This window comes from Diceros bicornis, chromosome 3, assembly GCF_020826845.1.
Source record: "Diceros bicornis minor isolate mBicDic1 chromosome 3, mDicBic1.mat.cur, whole genome shotgun sequence".
Taxonomy (NCBI): Eukaryota; Metazoa; Chordata; class Mammalia; order Perissodactyla; family Rhinocerotidae; genus Diceros; species Diceros bicornis.
Genome location: NC_080742.1, coordinates 57,286,242 through 57,309,127, shown reverse-complemented (window position 1 = coordinate 57,309,127; position 22,886 = coordinate 57,286,242). Strand labels below are relative to the sequence as shown.

General features: G+C 39.5%; 1 protein-coding gene across 2 annotated transcripts in view; it reads right to left on the bottom strand.

The window, feature by feature from the left end:
• BBS9 (Bardet-Biedl syndrome 9) overlaps window positions 1–22,886 on the bottom strand; it is a 433,858-nt gene that overhangs the window by 64,950 nt on the left and 346,022 nt on the right. For both annotated transcript variants that reach the window (XM_058528025.1, XM_058528034.1), the window contains one exon: window positions 2,789–3,011. In XM_058528025.1, coding sequence (XP_058384008.1) covers window positions 2,789–3,011 — 223 coding nt within the window. The remainder of the gene's footprint in view (window positions 1–2,788; window positions 3,012–22,886) is intronic.

Sequence of the window (22,886 nt, the reverse complement as noted above, 5' to 3'; positions counted from 1 at the left end):
TAAACTAACATTGTAAATTTCACAATTACTGGCTTCAAGCAGAAATAACTCACAGTATTTCTTATTATCTCTGTGATAATAATATCATGTTACCTTTGGAGATAATAAAAATTAAACACAAAACAAAGATAAATCTTTAATATATTCCGCAAAGAAAAGAGACTGTGTGTAACTGTTTCTGCCCATTTCCTCCCACACTGCTAGACCAATTTAATGGAAAAGAAGGTGAGATCAAGAATGGCTTACATGGGAGGAAGCTCTGGCTAGAAATATATTTGTACCATTGTGGTCTGTGTGGTCTGGAGGGAAGCACAGTGGGCTAGCGGGCTAGGAGTGGATTCTAGACCTAACCCTTCCGGTAACCATGTAACTCTGAGCAAGATATTTAGCTTTTCCTAACTCGGTTTTCAATTTGTAGAACAGCAATAATTGTACATGTTTCATCTACCTCAAAAATGTGCTAAGTACAAAAATAAGTGCGTGAAAAATTTGGGTTCTAGGAAGAAAAGGTATTATAGGGAATAACAGAGCATGTTAATGACAAAGAGCACTGATTTAACAATTTAAAAAAACTTACTGTCATGATTATTAGATCAGGACAAGCGGGAGGGAGAGTCACTCGACCAGAGCTGAAAAGTGGGTCATCGTTAAGTAAACGCAAGCCATTATGACCGCGACAGTTAAGCACAAATACCTCAGCCTCAGTCCCCCAATGGAATGAACTCAGCTAGGCTAGGCATTAGAGGCACAATCCTGGCTTATAGATGCTGGTTTGTGAACAAGCACATTTTCCATCTTCCTGCATTTTTCTTCATTTCTCCCTCCCTTCCTTCTCTTCCTCCTTTCTTCTCCATCTTCCCTCCATACATTCAGAAACTTTGCATCAAGGGCTTATAGGGGGAACAGCCCTTGAGTTGCTTCCAAATCTAATTACTTAAACAAATGACTAAAGTTCCATCATCAACAAATGTGGCTAAGGGAGCATCTGTTCTCTCCAGACGTCCAGGTCTTTGCTCACAGCAATGTCACTGCGCCCCTAACGGCTGTTCCCAAAGAGGCTCTGACAGGGACGTGGGGAAGAGAAGGCAGGGCTGCCAAGGCCTTGCACTGACAGATACACCAGCCAATCAGGGGGCTGATCCCATCTCTTTTTAAGTTTTCTCTTTTATGTCATTTGTCTTTCTCCTTCAAGCATCCTTTGTTTTTCCAGTTGGCAAGGAAAGAGGGAGAGCCATATACTGAGTGCTGATTATAGTGAATATTTTTCATTTACTATCTCATTAAGCCTAAATATTTATTTCTTAGGAAAATAATCCTGTAACAGTGAGCAGAAGATGGACGAGTAGAGGCTGAAGGAACAGTTAGGAGGATGTTTACAAGGGCAAGATGAAGAAGGCCTAAATTAAGACAAAAAATATTAGAACTCTTTCTACGTGGAAAGGCATTTCTATTCTGAAATGCCATATTAGAAATATTTCTTTGGAATAAAAGTTAGGTCCTATCCATGTGTGAGTAAGGTAAAAAATATTTCAAGTCATGGAATATAGAATCCCATGACCACAAACCAACTATTCCCCACCTCAAATTTAGAGGCTGAATTATACATGTATCCATAATAATGAGAATAATTATAGCTTGAATTTTTTGAGTTTCTCTGCTCCAAGCATTGCGCTAGGTACTTTACAAACATCTAAGGCCCTGGCAACAAGGGAGGCATTATTCTACCCACTTTCAAAAGGAAGAAACTAAGACCCTGGAAAGTTAAGTAACATACCCGGGGTCATATAAGTAGTAAGGCCTAGAGCCGGGACCCAAACGCTGATCTGTCTGCCTCCAGAGTCTGTGCTTATTGGATTATGCTGTGCTGTCTCCATGTTTATCTCTGTAAGTGTTTGCTTGCATTCCTTTTTATTCCGAGGAATGCTGACTGAGGGGAGAGGAAGCAACAGGAAGAGCACCAGCATGGGGCACGGGACACAAAAGGCGTGTGAGACGGAAGAAGAGAAAACCACACCACTTCCCGCACGATGGTCCTTGCTTTAGGAGGAAATAGATGCTACAGCTGCTGCATTTAATATAGTCATTGACTTTATGCTCCTTGCTGCCGACATAAAGAGAGACACTAAGAAGACGGAAGCGGGACTTGGGAGCTGCTGCCTCTAAGGGACCTGAGTGCAGCACCATTGATGGTTCAGCCCCTCTGACTGTGGGAAGGGGTGAGCTGGATGCCCACCGCCATCACTGGCTGCCCATGTAGGAGCAAGCTGGATCTCTCCCATCCTGGCCCATAGGTGCCTCAGCCCTGAAGCCTGCTCCTGTCTCCTGATCCTCAGTCTTTTTCTTTGTCTCTTCCCTCCCATTCTGATGACCACAATCCAAGCAAACAGCAGAAGGGACGGGACTCATCTGGATTACATTAGCTGCTTGTATTATGCTGTTTACATTTATGAAATATGGTATGGCGTGATCACATTTAGTAAAACTTTTCCTTAAAAATAGTTTTATTCTTTAATCCGCTTTTTATTGGATGGAAGCAAAACAAAATGGATCATCTATTTAAAAGTAAAGGGAAGAAAAAAAGACATACCAGTCTAGAAATGTCTAGCAAGAAAACCCCAAGAATATTTATCCAAGTGGTTACCCTGGGATATCTGAGGAGAAACGTGAAGCAATTTTCTTGGCAATCATCCTTTAAGATGAAATATAAACCCCAAATACAACCACAGGCACATTCCTTTAATTTGGGAAAAGTACAGTTGTGTTTGGGGAGCATGGATGAAGCTCTTACCTGGCATGACCATGGTCTGTGAAGCCGCCACATCAGTACTCAAGCAGAGACGTCCACCTTTGGCTAATCGATCGCAGAGCAAGGTGATATGTTTCTTCAGTCGGCTTGTGTCTTTGGGCATGCTCAGTTGGCTGCTGAGGTTCAAAGCCTGCTCCTTGGAACTCTTTGATAGGCAGGTCTTCAAGAGGTGGGAAATAGCAGCATCCACCGTTTCTTCCCAGCCCTGCACGCAAATGCCAATTTTGAATTTTCGCAAAATGACAAATGTGCAAAGTAGGCACTTTACTGTTAACCAGGTTATAATACCATGTTTATGTCCAAGTGTTGGGAACTTGCTAAGAGGTTGGTGTCTGGAATATTTCAGACCAGCCTGGTTTTGAATTTTAGCTCTGTCAGCTGTTTGACTTTGAGCAAGTTACTTAATTCCTCTTAGCCTCATCCTCACCTACAAATGAGGATACTCATAGCCTGTACCTCCAAGGGTTGGGTGATTAAATGAGATGGTATATGGGAAGCATTTAGCCCTGCACCAGGCATGAGTAGTTAGTAACAATAATAATCACCTCAGGTGTAAGTATGTTTGATGTTTGGAAGCTGAAGGTGCCAGGATTATAGTTCATTTTGCCTTATCTTTCTGCTGAAGAAGAACTGGCCAGGACAGAGAGGACCTTTGGGTATCTTGGGGGAAACTGGAATCAAGAGAAAACCCTGGTATCTCTCTCACTATTGGTCCCACAGCCTTGGGGTTTCACGCAGAAACCAGGGGAGCTTATTTCAAGAGGGATTTTTGTGACACACAAGCCTATCTAGTCCCCTTCACTGCCCAAGTGACAAAAAGTGACACAAAGTGAGGAAGCGGGCCATTTACCCCACTTTTGCTGGGAATAGTGTGGCTGTGCTGCAGTGAAGACCTCGAGATATGCAGTGTCACCTTAGCACCATGAAGGCTGCAATTCCAGGAACACTGACGCTAGGCAGGGCCCTCAGCATTGTCATGGAGGGCACCAGGGACAAGCAGGAGGAGGCACCACCCTCAGGTGGGTTCAGATAACAACAGAACAGGGAGCAGGAGGAGTCAGCTTTTGAGCTCCCTTTGGACAGTCCCAGAGATAACTGGGGAAGATTCTGATGGGGGTCGGTAGGTCCTAAGAGCACAACAGGGAAGCATGAGTGAAATCTGGGTATTATTGCCAATGTGACTTCATTTGTACCCAGAGGCTGGTAAGACCTAGAGTACCATGGGGCTGAGAATCAAAGCGAAATTATAAAGGAAGACACTGAATGAATTTATTCTCATAGAATACTGCAGAATAGTCTAAGCCACTTATATAAGAGGTGAGAAACCTGAGACTCAGAGAGAAGGAGACCCTGGGAGACTTTACTGTTAGTAACACTCCATCCTCAACCTTATCAGTTGAGCCACCTTTCAAATATGCAAATCAGATTAGGTTACTCATAAAATTCAACTCCTAAATCCAAATGCTCAGTTAAGCATATAAAGCACTTTCTGCTCCAGCTCCTGCTCCATTTTATTCTCTTCCTATTCACCTGCAGCCACACTCTCCCCAGGCCTTTGCACGTGCTCGGCTCTCTCGCTGCCATGCACCGTCTCCACTCTTTACCTGGCCAACTCCCACTCACGACTCAGCTCAGGCACTGCCATCCAAGGATTGCATTCGTGGGCCCTCCTCACGGCTCTGAGACCTCACGCACCCAGTTCCATCACAGCACGTCTCACCCTGTGCTGTGGTCACTGCATGTCTATTCCCCATTACAGTGCCTGGAGCTCTCCGCACCCTTGCACTATGCTTGGTAAACAAAGGGTGGTCAAGAAATGTGTTTGCTGGACAGAGAGATGGTGAGATATAGAACCAGGATCTTAGAGTTGGGAGGACTTTGGAGAGCTTTCATCCAGTCTTGTGGGATTTTCCCAGGATCCTTTATACAATGGCAACCATCTGCCTGCATGGCTGTCTTCATCATCCAAAATAACTACTGTTGGAGGCAGTTCACGCCTTTCAGGGATATGTGTAACCAGCAGAAAGCTATTCCTATATTGAGCCAAAATCTGCCCCATTGGCCCTTATTCTACCCTCCAGAGCCATGCAGAATAAATCTAACCTCTCTTCTACATGACAGCCCTTTATATCTGTGAAGACAGCAATTCTGTACCCTTTCCTCCAGAATAAACATCCTCAGTTCCTCCAGCTCTTCCTTATATAAACATGGTTTCAAGTTTTCTCTCCATCCTGACCACTTGTGTTTGAATGAGCTCCAATTTTAAACACTTAAAAATTTATACAGCTAACTAGAGAACCCCAAACTGACCTCAAGACACCAGGCTGGGGACGGGAGTGCAGGGTAGGACACGACCGTCCCTCGCGTTTACTAGGAATTCTCCCCGCCAGCCTGGCCTCTGGTCCCCGCTGCTCTCTTGGCAGCTGCACCACACTCTTGATTCACAATGAGTGAACAGACGACTAAACCCCAGGCCTTTTCCTCACTCTCCACATGTCTTCCTTCTAGGCTTATGCAATTGGTTCTTTAAACCAAAGTGTAGACTCTATATCTATCCACTAGAGAACTTCCCAATGATTGCCAAAATCAGGATTTTTTTTGATAGATGCCTGACCCATAATAGATGCCACTAGATAAAGTAGAAAACAAATCAATTACTTTAAAATGATCTTGGAAATCTTTTCAAGAGATGTCAAAAACTGTAAAAATAGCTTCCTACCCCAAACCACTAAAGAATAATAAACCACGAGTTACTACAAAGACATCTCTATACAACTATCAAAATCTAAACCAGACAAATATCTAAAATTGAATTCTGTTTCAATAATAAGGGGAAGAGGTAAATTAAGATAAAATAGTAACCCAGATGTCATTGAAGAGGACCTATTTTCAAGTTGCTTTTGGAACCACTGATAAAGACCTCTAGAGCACAAAGAGGAAAGATCCTTTGTATATAATTTGGCATTTGTGTGCTCTGTGGTCATTTCAGCATTAAAACAGTTCCTACTATTTTATAGACTATTTGTCTAAGCAAACTACTGTTTTCATAAGTAGGTTACAGTAGCATATTAGATAATTTAAGTAGATATGGCATTTAGTTAATATAGAGGCACTACAGAATTTCCTTTCCTACAGCCAACTTGCAGATCAAGTCAAAAACCATGTCATGTTCAGGTATTTGGCATGGGTATTTCTTTAATATAATGAGGCATGATGCTAATATTTTAGGAAGATTGCTACTAAAATACAGCAAATTATTATTTGGAGGGCCTAAATTGCTACATAAACTCAAATATGATAATAAAAAGAAATATTAATGAGACAAAAGAAAACCCTTTGAAATGAGAGTTTCGTTAAATAAAAATGCAATGTGATAATTCACTGATCAAACATGTAGCATCCTTACCTGATGAAATGTGAAACAAAACTATATGGAAAACCAGAACCTCAAGTGTGAGAAGTATCTTAAAGGTAAGGTATTTCAACTACCTTTTTGGCATTTGAAACCACCACCTTTATTTACAGCCCTTAAATTGATGTCTAATATTCAGTTTTAATGTCTACCCACACACACACACACACACACACCCCCCCCCACAAGCACAGAACTAACCTTTACCCTTTAAAGATGAACATCAATCGTACTAATAATTTTGCCTCTTCTAATTGTGAGAGCAAAAGAAAATCTTAATTTTGGGAAAACAGTGCTAAAAATGTCCGAAGGGGAAGAAACTACTACGCATGTGCTCCTCAGTGAGAATTGATGTGATTTTAGTTCTCAAATCCACAGCCTTAAAGTCCTGTTAACTCATGTTAACTTAGAAAACAACAGCAGGAGTGAAGTTAAATAAATATGTGAATAAATCAATAAATAAGTTTAAATGTACGCGTTACTCTTTTATCTTCTTCACAGCCCTTGTAAAGAAGAAATTAATTTATTTATTGGTTTTTTTTTTTCGTGCTTACTTTATCTAGTCTAGTATATTATAATTGGGGTTTTCCTTTGTTCCCAAGGTCTAGGCTCTACCCCATGTGGTAACTTCACTTTTTTCTTAGTCCTTCTACCTGAGCCCCTACAGTGGGAGCCCACTTAAAAGGTCACTCCTTGATGGACTGGGCTGCCTCGCTCCTGCCCAAATCCCCTCCAAGGAAGTGGACCCAACAGCTGTGGCCCCGCTGCCTGACTTCTTCAATCTCAAGGTACCTGCTCCATGCACCCTCCAGCACGGCTTCCCAGTTCTCTGCCTCCATGTTTCACTTGCCTGTGTGGAGGCTCCTGTATGCCAGACTGGTCCTAGATGTCTCTCTGTACCAGTGTGATGCCCCATTTCTATGGGCCAGCTTTTTAAATTCAAGGCCTTGGCCTCTCCTAGTCTGTTCCTCCTCCTAACTTAAGTAACCGAGTTAACGCTTTTTGCTATCTAGAGACCAGAGAGGCCTGGCTGAGCTTCTGACTTCTCTGCTCTACCTGCCCTGCTAGTCTCCACTGGTCACTATGTTTAAATACCAGTATAAGCAAGTGGCTTATCAGAAACAGTAAGAAGCAGAAAGTTTGACCAAGTTTATAAAGTTAATTTCCTAGGTTTATAAAGTTAATTTCCTAGGGTATCAAAGTAAACAAACAAAAAAATAAACTAAAAGAGTATTCTCACGCCACCTGTGAATTAAAACAGCAGAGTTGGAGATAGCCACCTCTAGGCTTCTGGGTTCTGACTTAACCTTATTTACTTCAACTGCTCCTTCACCGTACAACCTTAGATAAATCACTTAATCTCTGTAGGGTACACTTGAGGTCTCCGTAAAACAGGAATAACACTATTTGCCATGCTAATCTTACATGAATGGTAAGGCACTCTGAAATCTTAAGTGGAAGATACTATGGGATAAGCACATATACTCAATCCTACTTTTTTTAAAAAATCAGAAAATACAAATACACATTCAAATCCAACGTGCAAAGTAACATCTTTCAACTTTTATTCAAACAAATTATAAACTTCTGCAAACTCATGTTTATAATACAAACACTACCACATTCTTAACTATAGCAGTATAGGGAAAAAGCACAAAATGCCATGGTAGCATTTATTACCAAATGTGCACACAGTTAACTCTAAGGAAGAGAGAAAACGTAAAAAAAGAGATCTGTCTAAAGGAACAAATAGAGGTTGTGTAGCCATAGCCCAGGTTCCAGTGTCTTACATTATACGTTTGAAAGTAATAGAAATTTTACATCATATTCATCTATCTGAAAACTTGAATAGATGTAAAGGATTCACAGTGAAAAGTCTTTGGTATTTATGACTGATCCACAGAGCCTTATGGTTATTATTACTTTCTATTGTATCATATTATACTTAGCCAAGAGAAGCTAAAAATAATCACATGAAGGGACATTGTAAACCTAGGAACAAATAAAACTTAGTACTTTAGTTGTAAATTATATATTTTGGAAGACATAAGAATTGTTCAGGATTTGTCTAGGTTCAGATTATTTTCAAAGAATAGATTGTATTCAGTGAATCTCCCTTTCATGCAAAGCAGAGCTCAAAATGTTGAGCTACTTACCTTTAAAAAGTAAAACAGCTCTTTGAACTGAAAACAAAATAAAATAAAATTTTTAAAAATGAAACCTAGCTGTATGGCCTATATGGTATCTTAATGAGTTTAAAATTATATTCAATGGTTTTAATTTAAAAAAAGCATTGAAAAAATCTGCTTTAACTTTTTTAGTCCATCACTAATAAAATGAAGCACTCCCTAATATCATTCTTTTTTATTTTAAATTGACGTGACTTATTAGACTTTTGGAGTTCTCTATTTCTTTGTCATGATTCAAAAGCTGTAAAAATGTAATTCAGGTTTCAACCAAAAGTAGAACAGGGTGCTGGGCTTATCAACACTGTTTTGTGAAAAAAGAAGCACATTGCTTCCTACTGGATGAAAATCTAAAGGCTCTCTGACTAACAGAAGTCAAGGGAGCTTCCTAGAGTTTAGCCGCAATACAAGCAGAAAGCACAAGGTTGCTTCAAACCAACCTACTCTGATCCTGTTTTTTTAAGGTTATGTTTTGCGTTTGACCTGTACTCCCATTTCAACCCCAAAGCTTTAGACAGAGAAACACAAAAGAGGTTACCCGAATTATCATGAAACTTGATCTTGGATAGCCATATTCAGTCTTAAGACAAAACAAAATATTAATGATGTCCCACAGAGCCAGTCGTCTTGACTAAGCATTAAAGTTTGCTTCAGGCAAAAGCTTCCAGTCACATACCCTATTCAGAAGCAACTTAACAAAAAAATTAAGACTGAAAAGTCAAATTGATAATGAAGATTCCAGAGGAAAGCTGCTGCTGGTGATGGCAGATTAGATAATTTGGACCAATTTTCCCACTAACTAGAAATATATATATAAAAATCATTTATTTGAAGGTACAGGAAAGCTAACAAGATAGTGATGACCAAGATCCAGGGGACAAGGGAGGTCCAGGAAAGTGAGTCCTGAGTTGGACGCTGCTTTTCCCACTGAGGTCATTAGCTCAGGCCTAACATGCAGCACTGACCCTTCACTCATTCACCATCTCATGGTAATGGACTTATGCTTGCTTAAATATTTCCACGTAAGAGGCAGCACGGGTCATGAAAAGTGCATTGGATTAGAAGTCAGAAGACGTAGGCTGAATTGTGGCCCCTTTCCTTATAAGCTGTAGGTCTCCGGAAAAATTATTTTAGCTCTCTGGGTCTCGGTTTCCTTATCAGTTAAAAACCAGAAAAATAATTTCCTTCACCAGGTGCCTGTAGATTTAATGTGACATATTTAGCAGTTGTAGGTAGTTAATTCTATGCTATTATTCTTACTTGTGCGAGTTCTCTCTAAAAGTTTTTTTCTGGGCTGGTTGCCACGAATAATAACAGCAGCAGAAATAACAGCAAGAAAAATAAAAACTATTTAGGACGTCTTATGTGCTAGAAAATATGCTAAGAATTTTACAAATATTATTTCAATTACAAATATTAATATATTATAATTAATTATGGTTAATTCTTACCATTATTCTGTGAGGTAAGTATTATAACTTCCAATTAAGGCTCTAGATGTAAAGTATTTCACTGCAAATGACACAATTATTAAAAGTGGGAGCTGTAATGGGATCCGGGACTGTATGGCTCTAAATCCCACGCTCTTGACCACGATGCTACAGAGCACTTCTTTCCCATTTCATTGTGCGAGTCTTTCAATCCAACGTCTCAGATCATCTTAGGCTTCTTTTACTAAAGTGGGCTTTGGAAAATATCATGTGTGGTCTTCCCTCAGAAAATTTACTATCACAATTAACATATTCACAGAACCAAAATTTAAATCAGGTTCTTTATCCAAGTGAATAATCTGTATATAATTAAATGAGATTTTACTGTATAATCAAAAAGCACTATTATCTGTGCCAGTTTGGGTGGGTCAGTTTTAGAAGAGTTCACCAAAGCTGTTAGCACCTGCATACACTACTGCAACTGATATCTAGGAATGGCCTTGTGACACCATGTCCTCTGGAAACATAACAATGGTCAGACTTGACTGATGAGTCTGAATTACAGATGCTCGTTTCAGGGACTCATGATTGAGAATACTTAGAGTAGCTACTCCTATTATGGAATCATAAGACACATAGGGTCACAGACTTCCCAAGTACCCACATATCTGACAGAGTCTGGGGAAAATTTCATTGAAGCTAGGACAAGAGAAGAACCACGTGAACAAACTAAAGGCATCAACTCCTCCCCTGACATTGCTGTGTTCTTAACAATCTCAAAGAACAAAGAACGACCAAACTCAGGAAAAAATGTCCAAAAATACATAAAGAACTGATTGAAGTGTAAAGTACAGGATCCTTTTCTTTCTGTTTTTCTCTCCTCCCTTTAATTAGTCTGGATTACTCAGGACCACTCAGAAGCTTCACTATTTTAAGATGCGCCTACCTGCTTCTTTCTTGGTCAGGGCCACCAATGGATCTGAACAGCTCCAGGAAGGTCCACATACTAGATTTCTAATTCTATTTTCTTTCAAATAGAATTCAAGTCTGGAGAAAAAGTATCTAGAATGGTATCTGAAGTGACTGAGCTGCACATCATTCAATGTTAGTGTCATTTTTCACAGAGATCAAGCTAAGATAACATAATACAGCAGCAAAAATCTCAAAGTTGAATTGTAATTATTTACAAGATGGTATGTTTATCCCTATATTGACCCTAATTTCAAATGTCTTTGTCCATTTAATAAAGCACTAGTTTGAGTCCATAGATAGTCATTTATTTATTTCAAAAATATTTATTTAGAGCCAACTGATACAAGACATTACACTAAATACTGTGAGGTTATGGGGCCGGCCCGGTGGTGCAAGTGGTTAAGTGCACGCGCTCCGCTGTTGCGGCCCGGGGTTCGCCGGTTCGGATCCCAGGCGCACACCAATGCACCACGTGTCAAGCCATGCTGTGGCAGTGTCCCATATAAAGTAGAGGAAGATGGGCATGGATGTTAGCCCAGGGCCAGTCTTCCTCAGCAAAAAGAGGAGGATTGGCAGATGTTAGCTCAGGGCCGATCTTCCTCCCAAAAATAAAAAAAATACTGTGAGGTTAAAAACAAAAAGTGAATCAGATACGGATCCTACCTTGAAGAAGCTTACATTCAAGTGATAATATAAGAATGTTTACAAAAATATAACAACGCAGAATATGAAATGTATTTAGAGAGAGGTACAGGTAAAGTGCTTTAGGAATGATTTTGTTTTAGCCCTCCCTTCCTAGAATAACATCAAGAATTATCTGTCAAACAAAAAAAACTATTCATGGGGCCAGCCCGGTGGCGCAGCTGTTAAGTGCGCACACTCCGCTTCGACAGCCCGCAGTTCGCAGGTTTGGAACCTGGCGCGCACCAACACACCGCTTGTCAAGCCATGCTGTGGCAGAGCCCATATAAAGTAGAGGAAGATGGGCACGGACATTAGCCCAGGGCCAATCTTCCTCAGCGAAAAGAGGAGGATTGGCATGGGATATTATCTCAGGGCTGATCTTTCTCACACACACACAAAAAAATGTTATTCAAGATAGAAAGGTGTTTGTGGTTGTCTACATAATAAGGTAACTTTCCCTAAGTTTTGTGCAAAAATCAATTATATAGTTTGAGTTCATTTTAGTGCTATGTGAAGCAAACCACAATCAATTAAACTTGTCAGCATTTTCTAGTATAGAATTCAGCACAGGAAGATATAAGTACAAAACATTAATTACACTTATCCTTGTTAAAGTAGTCAAATCAGAGAAGAGTAAAACTTCAGTATGATCACCTGGTCAAAAGTTCCCCCACTGAGTCTGGTTGTTCATTTTTGTGAGGCCCCTTAGTTTGGGTTCAAATCTTGCCTCTGCTATTTTCTAGCTGTGTGACCTTGGGCATATTTCCCCATCTGTAAATTGGAACCAATCGTCCTGAGATAAGGATTTGAGTGCAAGTAGTTTATCTGAGAGCTGATCCAAGAAGTGCCAGTGGTGAGTGGGGAAGTGAGAAGGGGGGAAGCCAATAAACTGCTGTGCTGTCGAGCAGTTACCATTATAGGCAACTAGTGCAATCCTGCTGGACTACTCTGGAAGGTGGTGTATAATGTACCTCAGACTTTCCTGGACAGATGGACGAGGAAGCTGGGGTATTAATCTACCAACTCCCATCAGTCATTGACCAAACACGGTGGCTGTACAGCCTCTGCCAAACAGGGAGAGTCTTCAAACAAAAGACTGCAGATGCTCACAATGGATGAATGGATAAAGAAGATATGGTGTGTGTGTATATATATGTGTATACACACACACACATATATATACACAATGGAATACTACTCAGCCATAAAAAGATGAAATTTTGCCATTTGCAACAACACGGATGGACCTTGAGGGTATTATGCTAAGCAAAACAAGTCAGACAAAGAAAGCCAAATACTGTTTGATTTCACTCATATGTGGACGATAAAAAAACAACAATAAACAAACACATAGAGACAGAGAGTAGATTGGTGGTTACCAGAGGGGAAGAGGGTTGGAGGAGGGCGAAAGAGATAAAGGGGCACGTGTATGGAGATGGATGGCAACTAGACTTTTGGTGGTGCACATGATGTAGTCTATACAGAAGTTGAAATATAATGATGTACACTTGAAATTTATATAATGTTATAAACCAATGTCATTTCAATAAAAAAATAAATTAAAGAAATACTGCAGATGTTCAGCGGGTAGAAGCTCTTGGAACGGTGGGAGGTGAAGAGATATGAGTGCAGCATGCACAGCATCTGCTACAACCCCCTACTTCAAAGGGACACAGTGAGGATTAAATGCGGTAATGTACGTAGAGTCCTTGGCCAATGCATAGTACATGGTAATGCTCAATAAAAGTTAATTTTCTTACATTCTTTTGAATTATGGGAGGCAGGCTTAACTCGTGTGTGTGTGTGTGTGTGTGTGTGTGTGTATTTAATTCCTCTCCTTTTTTCTCTACAAAACGGGGAAATCTTCTAATTAGTGAAGCTCATTGGACTTGGTTCTGAGATTGCTAAAAAACTATATAGAAAGGTTTACAACCTTGAATTTAGACCCAGTCGGTTAGAGATCAACTACCCACTGCAACTAACCACTGCCATTAAACCACAGAAATTAGATTTTATTTCAGAGGAAACTAGAAAGTTGCACCACTCTAAATGCAGAAGGTGAAGCATATTACTGCTAACAATATCAGTGATTTCATCCACATATTGTTATTCACTGCGGTGGGAGAGAAGATCTGTGTTCCTGTGGTCCTCATAAATGACATTTCAGTGAAATCTAAACTTAGAGTTCATAACTACGTTATGCAATCTGCCAGATTAAAAGCGACAGCAATAGAGACTCAATCTGCATCACTTCTCATAGTTTATTTGGGCCTTTCCCTTCAAAAACCAACAACTGGTCAGATTTTTCCTATTTATATGAAATCTGCTTCTGGTCAAGGATGCCAGCTCTAAGATGAAAAGCCAAGCCCTTGTCTTTTTCCGTAACTTCCTGTCCCCAATTCAAACCACTCACAAATTCCCTCTTAATAAAAAATGACTATAATTATAATTCTTTTACTCTGTGCTTACAGTAATATTCCATCAATTCGAGAACATTTTTTTTTCACATTTTAACATCCCTGAAATAGGGATATGTCTTATGCTCAGTGGCATCTAACAACTGCTGGCTTCCAGGCTCCAGTCATGCTATCGTTGTCACTGCTTGTGTGTGCACAGTCTTTGTCTGAACTGTTCATACTACGCCACTTCAACTGACATATGTGCAATGGTCATGCTCTCCTGTGGAATAGACTGTAATTTAAAATATCTTTAAAAATTACATTATGACTCATCATTGAATAAAAAAGTCATGTGCACAGAAAGGCAAGGAAATTAACAGTTAGAAGTATAAATTTGAAATTAGTGAAGCAAATATGCACAACAGAAGAATGACAGCAATTCCACGTTTTCTTGCAAAGCCAAAGCAAAGTGCTTTCCAGGATGGAAGACAAGAAGATAAAGATAGAAGAAATGTGTTACGTTTTGTTACTGAAATGCATGCACACAGATTACTATCCTACGCCAAGCTATACAACTGAAGTGGAAGAAGTTGCCACATCCCTGGAATAGATGTGTTTGATTAGTTAATGTATCATGCAGGACTATTGTTACAGCAGTAAACACCAATTTCCCTAAAATCTCCTGCTAAATCTGGACAGAAGCTGCTTAACTTCCACCAACATATGATTCAACTGAGAGAAAAAAATGAAGCTTTGAGTTTAGTCAAAAAGAAAAATTTTTAGAATGGATATAAGAGGCTCAGAAAAAAAATCACGAAGGCAACAGTGGCACGCTCTTAAATGCTGCATCAACAACGGTCTTCATGGCACAGAGCACAACGCTATGCAGAAAAATATGAATGGCGATGAGCTGTAGTTGAAAGATGAGTTAAGAGAATCAAACTCTAAATATGAAGAAGTTTCCAGAACACCATAACCAATTTATGCGGCTTGCATCATTCTTCTTATTTAGGCATGAGAGTAATATGAGATAAAATTTATGTCTAAAAAAGTCTCAAAGAGCTCTTTCAACAATTATTAAAAATTTTAAGGGATAAAAAAACATTGTCATAATTTAATTGGCAGTGTTTTCTTTTTCTACATAGTCCATAAAATAATGCTGTAACTTACAATGGGTGGCATCTTATTGTTGAAATGCAATAGTAATAATAGCTACCAATTCTTGGATGATTGTCATATGCCCAGCACCACATTTGGCACTTTATGTACATTATGTCAATTAGTCCTCACAAGAATCTTAAGAGGTATAGGGGCCAGCCCGTGGTGTAGCGGTTAAGTGCACGTGCTCTGCTGCTGGCAGCCCGGGTTCGGATCCCGGAACGCACCGATGCGCCGCTTGTCAAGCCATGCTGTGGCAGCATCTCATATAAAGTGGAGGAAGATGGGCACAGATATTAGCCCAGGGCCAGTCTTCCTCAGCAAAAAGAGGAAGATTGGCATGGATGTTAGCTCAGGGCTGATCTTCCTCACAAAAAATTAAAAAAAAAAAAAAGAATCTTAAGAGGTATATAAAGGGTGTCCTTGTAACATCTGCACACTTTTGACAAGTAGTTTCCAAGTGAGGTCACGCATGTATTACAGTTTTCCAAAACATGGTTTAGCACCTCTGCATTATTATTGTCTTCCAGATGACATAAATAACTAAACATCAAAACCTGGAACTGAAAATGATGGTGAAGACACCCAAGGGAGGCTCAGTACATGGTCTAGTTCATTGAGATCAAACAACTAATGTAATTTTCAGTGACTTTGTATAATAAATATAATTTGGATATGTCTTATTGAAGAAGAGAAGCTTGATTATATATTTTTTTTCATTCAATGTTTATTGTGTTTCAGTAAACCATTTATAGTAGACCATAGCTAAACCTAATGAAGGCCAGATTATGCAGTTAAAAAAAAAATAGTAGAAGACAGAATATACCTAAATCGTAAAAAAAGTTCCCTAAGTAACAGCTACTCAGATGCTAAGGTGGCCCTTCTCCCAGCCTAACTGTAAAAGGCAGCGAGCCTCTAGTTCTGAGCACCTCTGAACTGGCAGATTTCTCATTCTGTACAAACTGTGTTTTCCAACAAACTCCAGGCATGCCTTCATGAGGAAGGCATTGGAGAGCCAAGTTCACTCACTTTCTTAATCTCATGTTTTTCGCTCTGTACCATTTGTTTACTGGTTCAGCAGGAATGTGAAGTGAAAGTAAGCTGAAATCAAATCTGAATGGCCATTCTCACTTCTCTTCAAAGCAGAACCAGTCCTTGGGGTCTGTTCTGGCTCACCCCTGTACAGATGAGGAAACTAACACTCAGAGAGCTCCACAATTTGCCTAAGGACACAGAGCTAGTTAAGTATTTGCTCAAAAAGGGATTTGAACCCCAGTCTGACACAATATTCTATTCAACTGGTATACCACAGTTATTTTCCAACTATTAGCATTTAGGTTGCTTTCAGTATTTCATAATTATAAATATAAACATGGTACCAAATGGATTTTAGTTTACTACTTTCAGTGCATTAACTTAGATTACCTGTGCTAAGTGTTGCATAGTCAGTTTTATGACCCATATTTTCCTAGAGGACTCTCTGGAAAGACCATATCAGAAACAGGTGGGTTTGTCTATTTCACTACATGTCTGTCAGCACTATTTATTACCAAATTTGGCTAAATCAATATAGGTGAAGTGTATCTAATAGTTGTTTTCACTTGCATATATTCGTCACTGGTAAGATAGAGAATTTTTGTGTTTATTAATTTGATTTACAAGATATGTGAATGAATATATATATAAATAAATATGTGTGTGGTCTAGCTATCAATCTATCTATATCTTGTACCATCTGTACAGGAGCGATCAGGTCTTGCTCTTATAGAACTCCAAAACATTTGAGGTTGCTTGCAAAAAAAGGGATGATGCAAAAATGGAAGTAGAAAGCTTCCTTTCTTTTTTTAATATTTTTAATTGTATTTTTTTTTTTTGAGGAAGAGTGGCCTTTAGCTAACATCTGTCGCCAATCTTCTTCTTTTTCTTTTTTCTCCCCAAAGCCCCAGTACAAAGTTGTATATCCTAGTTGTAGGTCCTTCTAGTTCTTCTATGTGGGATGCTGCCTTACCATGACTTGATGAGCAGTGAGTGGGTCTGCACCCAGGATCCGAACTGGCAAACTCCAGACCGCCAAAGTGGAATGCGTGAACTTAACTGCTATGCCACCAGGCCGGCCTCAGAATGCTTCCTTTTTTAATAAAAATAATTTTAAAAACTATACAGTTGTTGGAGGAGAATCTGTAATTGTGTGAAACATGATGAAAATGAATGGGATATCAAGCAATCTCCAAGATACTTATATCTGACTAGATGCTTAATCTAAGCTTTAATTCTGTGGGATATAGAAGACTCTGTCCTTATATTTATTAGAATACAAGACAAGCACATAGACAATTTTAGAGCATATAATGAGAGCTAAATTATATCATACCCCCAAGTGAAATTCACAACCGAACGGAAGCCAGAATAAATAGGGAGGAAATGAAAATTGATCTGCCTCTAAAAGAGGGTGGATAGAGGGGTAAACAAAGGACCCTATTTTAGGTGAAGAAAAAAGCACTATTAGCCCTGGCTTGGTGGAAATAAGTTGCGTACCCATGGAAAGTCAGCTTTCCCAGAACGAGGTGGGGGAGCTGAGAAGTAAGAGAAAACGAGTTTTAGAAAGAAGATATGGTGGAGCCAACTGACTGAAAGTCCTGAATGCCTGGCACTGGAGTCCAAACTGAACCAGGGGCAAAGAGAGTCATGGAAAGCACAAAAGCAGATGTGGGATGGGAGAGCAGCAGGCTGTGAGTCTAGCAGAGATGTGCAGGGCATACCAACGGAGACATGGGCAGAAAGGCTACTTCAAATGCCACCACAGAAAGCCAGGGTGAATAACAAGGATGCAAGCCAATGGGGGTTCTCAGAAACATTTCCAAATGAACAACAGCAGGTCAGAGTGACGGACTGAACCTGGAGGTGCAGCTCTGTGTGTGGTTACAGCACAGAAGGAGCACTGATTTTAGAAGGAAGAGTCACCAATTTCCATGTGTACATTTCTAAAAGAAATGTAATATCCCAGAAATGTCAAAATCATCTCTTCATAATTAGTAGACTCAAAGTAGGCTGAGTAAAGGTATTTGAAGGAAATGAAACTAATATAAATACATTTCCAGCCAGAAATCAAATTAGCAAGCATTATGAGGATGATGATGATCATTATTTTCCTCACCGGTTGTGTGAATTTTACTTACTTAATTATTTATTTATTTATTTATTTATTATTTTTTGTGTGTGTGTGTGAGGGAGATCAGCCCTGAGCTAACATCCGTGCTAATCCTCCTCTTTTTGCTGAGGAAGACCGGCTCTGAGCTAACATCTATTGCCAATCCTCCTCCTTTTTTTCTTCCCCAAAGCCCCAGTAGATAGTTGTATGTTATAGTTGCACATCCTTCTGGTTGCTGTATGTGGGACGCGGCCTCAGCATGGCCAGAGAAGCAGCGCGTTGGTGTGCACCCGGGATCCAAACCTGGACCGCCAGTAGCGGAGCGCGCACACTCAACCGCTAAGCCACGGGGCCGGCCCTAATTATTTATATTTAAATCACATCTTATTTCACAATGGATTTGAGGTGGCATACAGTGAGAGCAAAGCTTCAATTAATCAATTCTTTGTTCATTTATTTAGTCTCTTTATTCTTAAACACATAAATAATATTAAATGTCTTCATTATAGCACTATTTCATATTTGATATACACAAGGAAAGTTTAAAAAAATTACACATCACCACTTGTACAATGTATTCTACTTGGTTCCTATTTTGATGTATCTCAATTATTTCAATTTTTAAAACAGCAAGCAAGTCATCAAAAGGGCTCTGAGGTACCTTATATTCCACTCTGGTGAAGTAGAATATTATACCATTACATAACACCAGTTGCATCTAATAGTAACAATGCAGAGTATGTGGCCATTATGAACATGAAACTAATTCTTTCATGTTTATCTTGCTGGCTAAGATCATGGGAATTAACAAAATATTTACTTTCTGCACTATGTTCCCATAGACAGTTATAATTGTGATGATACTTTAACAGTCATAAAGGCAGGCTTGATCCTGACACCAGACTTCCTCCTTTTGTTTGCCTTTTAAGAAGAGGTCATTAATAACAGTAACGATTAGCCATCTCAGTCATCACTCAATCCAGACAGGAGGCACAATGGCCCTTACATCAAATCTGACCTGTGACGTAGAAGTCTTTAGGCCTTGTAAGTGAGCCTTGATAAGTCCCTCCACACAATAGGATTTCCTATTATAAACATCTGTTTTCTCACATGAACCATGTTGAACATGTTAAAAATAAGTTTCTCCTTCCATATCAGTTTGTAAAAGGAATAATCAATCAAAAAGTAAGGCTGAGGGTACAAATCTCCTTCCCCCACTGATGTAAATTTCCGTCTTAACTTTCCCAGGAGATTTCAAAGTTCAGTACTAGGGAAGGTAACTATTAAACCGTTAAGAATACAATAAAGCTTTTCTTTTTCAAATAGCAGATAATATTTACTAAAGATATTAAATGTACTTTGAAAGAAAAGAGAAAGTCAGGCAAAACGCTATACAATGTGCCAATATTCCTTCCAACTCGAGGACTGTAAGTAATCAGGTCCCAAAACCAGTGCACTGTTGTTCTTTTCATTAGAGATTCCTGTGGAGTCGGGTGGAACACAAATGAACACTTAGAGCAGAAGTCTGAGGCGGCCCATTTGGAAATACCAGTACTGCTTCTCCTTGTTCTCCTGCCGTCTGCTGGACTTCATGTTAGAGTCTTAGTCATCTAAGCTGTTTACTAGAAAAACGAGAAGCAGATCTGTACAGGGATCAGGAAGGGGAAGAGGGTTTATCCTTGGAGTTGGAGTCAACAACTCCAAGTGATAGTGACTACCTAAAATGCTGTATTCAAAAGGATTCTGAGGCCACATCCAGGCTCAACAGGAAAGAATTCATGATGATTACAATATCTACCGAGGTCATATGAAGGGGGAGTAGCAGCACATGTGCCAGCTTCTTGCCTCGCCTTTATGTAGATGCATATATCTCCCAAGAGAAGTTTCCTGTTCCTGGGAGAACGTCTGGTTATCGTGCATATGACAGGGCTGATCCCAGAATGCCAAAATAAGGGATGCTAAAGCAAACACCATGGCATAACTTAATGTCAGTGTCCTACTCTACTTTCACTAATTTGTTAAAATGTGCTCAAGTTGTTAACCCAACTGACAAAACCCTTTCTCTCTTAATGACTGACAGTACTATGCAACAGAACTTTCTGCAATGATGGAAATGTTCCATATCTGCACTGTCCAATGTGGTAGCCACTCACCACATGTAGCTACTGAGCAGTTGAAATGTAGCTAGTGAGACTGAGAAACTGAAATTTTAATTTTATTTCACTTTAATTTATTTAAATTTCAATTTAAATAGCCACATATGGCAAGTAGCTACCATATTAGACAGCCAATACGTTTATGGTTGAATATGACGAGAATATGTTTGCTTGCAATGCTGAAGCAAACCCACAAAGGATAGGACATAAGTCTGTCTTGTTTATTGAGGTACGCGAAGTGCCTAGAACACCACCTGAAACATAGTAAGTGCTCAATACATGTTCATTGAATGACTAAATGACTGGATAAAAGATTTGTCCTCTTAGGCCAATCCTGAGGTATGTATAGTTTTGCAGCTTTTGGATTCTGTACAGCATCATAGGAGGGAGATGTGTGTGATATCACAATTAAACACTCTCTCAGACTCACACCAGTAACACAGCCCTCATTGACCTAAGTAGAGATAGTATTTTCCATAGTACTTCAATGTACTACTGACAGAGGGTCAGTAGAGGCATGTTTAAATTCTGCATTGAGAATTCAAATACTCTGGAATATCCTTAGCCTCTAACTTGAAAAGTAAGAAAACAATTCATTTTAGAATTGCCCTATCAGGTATTCTGATAGAATACTGTTTTGGGCAAAACTTCTCCATCATCACAGGAAGACAGTAGGGACAATACCATATTATCAAATTCACTGCTTGAACTGAATTTAAGAGCTCTTTCTGGAGATGCCAAATAGAACATTTAATGCTTTTCTTAAAGTGAAAGAGAGTATCCGTACAAAAACACATTTGGCATATGTCACTTTCAGCACCTTAAAAAAATCACATGTGGTAGTCTGCAATACCAGCATTTATTTGCCCCAAAATAGTATTGGAAAGCGACAAAAATGGAAAAGCATTACTAAAGAGACAGATCAAAGAAAACAATGATGAATTCTGTTCCAAATGGGATGGCATTTAAAAAATAAAAAATACTGATAATATAGTACAAAGAATATTACTTTTAATTAGCAATAATAAATTAGAAATATTTTTGCTTTGTGAACCTGATGCCATTAAGAAGAAAATATTCCAGAGCTGACTGTGGCATTTAGCCTGCCTCACGACCATTGCCATCTAAATAGCAATACAGCAAACAATAGCACAGTGCTGTTTGAAACATAAATAAAACGTCTTCTGAGCACTTTCTTCTACCTCTCAATACTTGTGGGGACATCTGACCTTGAGCTGAGAGTCTCTTCTGAAAATGTTGTCCACATGTCTAAAGTTCTCCCCCTCACACATGTACTCTGCCATCCAGCCTCAACCAAACCGTCTAAATTACATTCAGATTTTTGTGGTATCATAATAACTTCAATATGGGATGTATTTTCAACATTCTGGTCAGAGACTCCTTTCTTCCCCGCCTCACCCTTCTTCCAAGTTATTTCAGGTTTGCATATTTCATTTTCACATCTCAGTGGGATACCCATCACATAACATTTATTTGTGAGGTCTAAAGGCATAATGTGGGGGATTGTGAACTAGCATGTCAAAACCACATACTGCATGTGTACGTCTTAAAGAATGAAAAAGGATTCCTTTTTTCTCAAGATATATGTCTCAACAGTATAAGTCCAAAGTGAATACCACAACCTAATTAAAGATGAAGAGCATAACAAGCAGTATTAAAATGTCTTTTTTGATTCATTCTTCTCCAAGTTATGTATTCATCAAATGTCTTGTCTCATTAATGACTTCAATAGCCATACCAAGTACACACACCTTCTAATCTCACCAAATTCAGAAGAAAGTTGAAAGAATTTTCCTTTAGATGTTTTGGGAGGCATGACAGCAGAGAAGGCAGAGACAGGGTAGAAAGTGGCTTTGAGAAGATGCTAAGTCCAATCACCTGCCTATAGGGATGAACATACATACTCCCAGCAAAATGAGGCTGTTTTTAAAGATCTCTAGAGTCAGAAATACCACAATCTCCCTTGGAACTCAATTCCTACATTTGAGAACCTTTATTTCTAGAAAATTATTTCTTTGGGTCTAATCATGCTTCAGGGCCAGCTTCAGGAGCATGCGAGCTGAGCAATTGCAAAGGGCCCTGTGTTCAGAAGGGCCTCACACCTGGTTTATTGCATTGTTGTTGCCATCTTGAAATTCTTAATAATTTTATCTTTGAACTTCCATTTTGTAAGTGAAGTCTGATGCGACAGTGAAGCATGTATGAGAAGGGAAGATATGCACAATATGCATGTATCCTCCCTCCTTTCTGCCCCATTCACATATAGCCCCGTGAGTTCAGAATTCCCGTGGCCCCGTGATGAGTAGGATTTCAGGGAGAGTCAAAGCAAGCATGAGGAAGGCGTATTTTGTCCAGACTGATTAAGCAGGGGCACTGACAGCCCTGAGAGAGGCTTTTCATATGAACCAGAACACGTTTTGAATGAAGAAAGAAGGCAATAGATTCAAAGAAACAGGAACGACTAAGGAAGCCCTTTATACTCCTGTTACTTCCCTGTATTATCCAACCACCTAC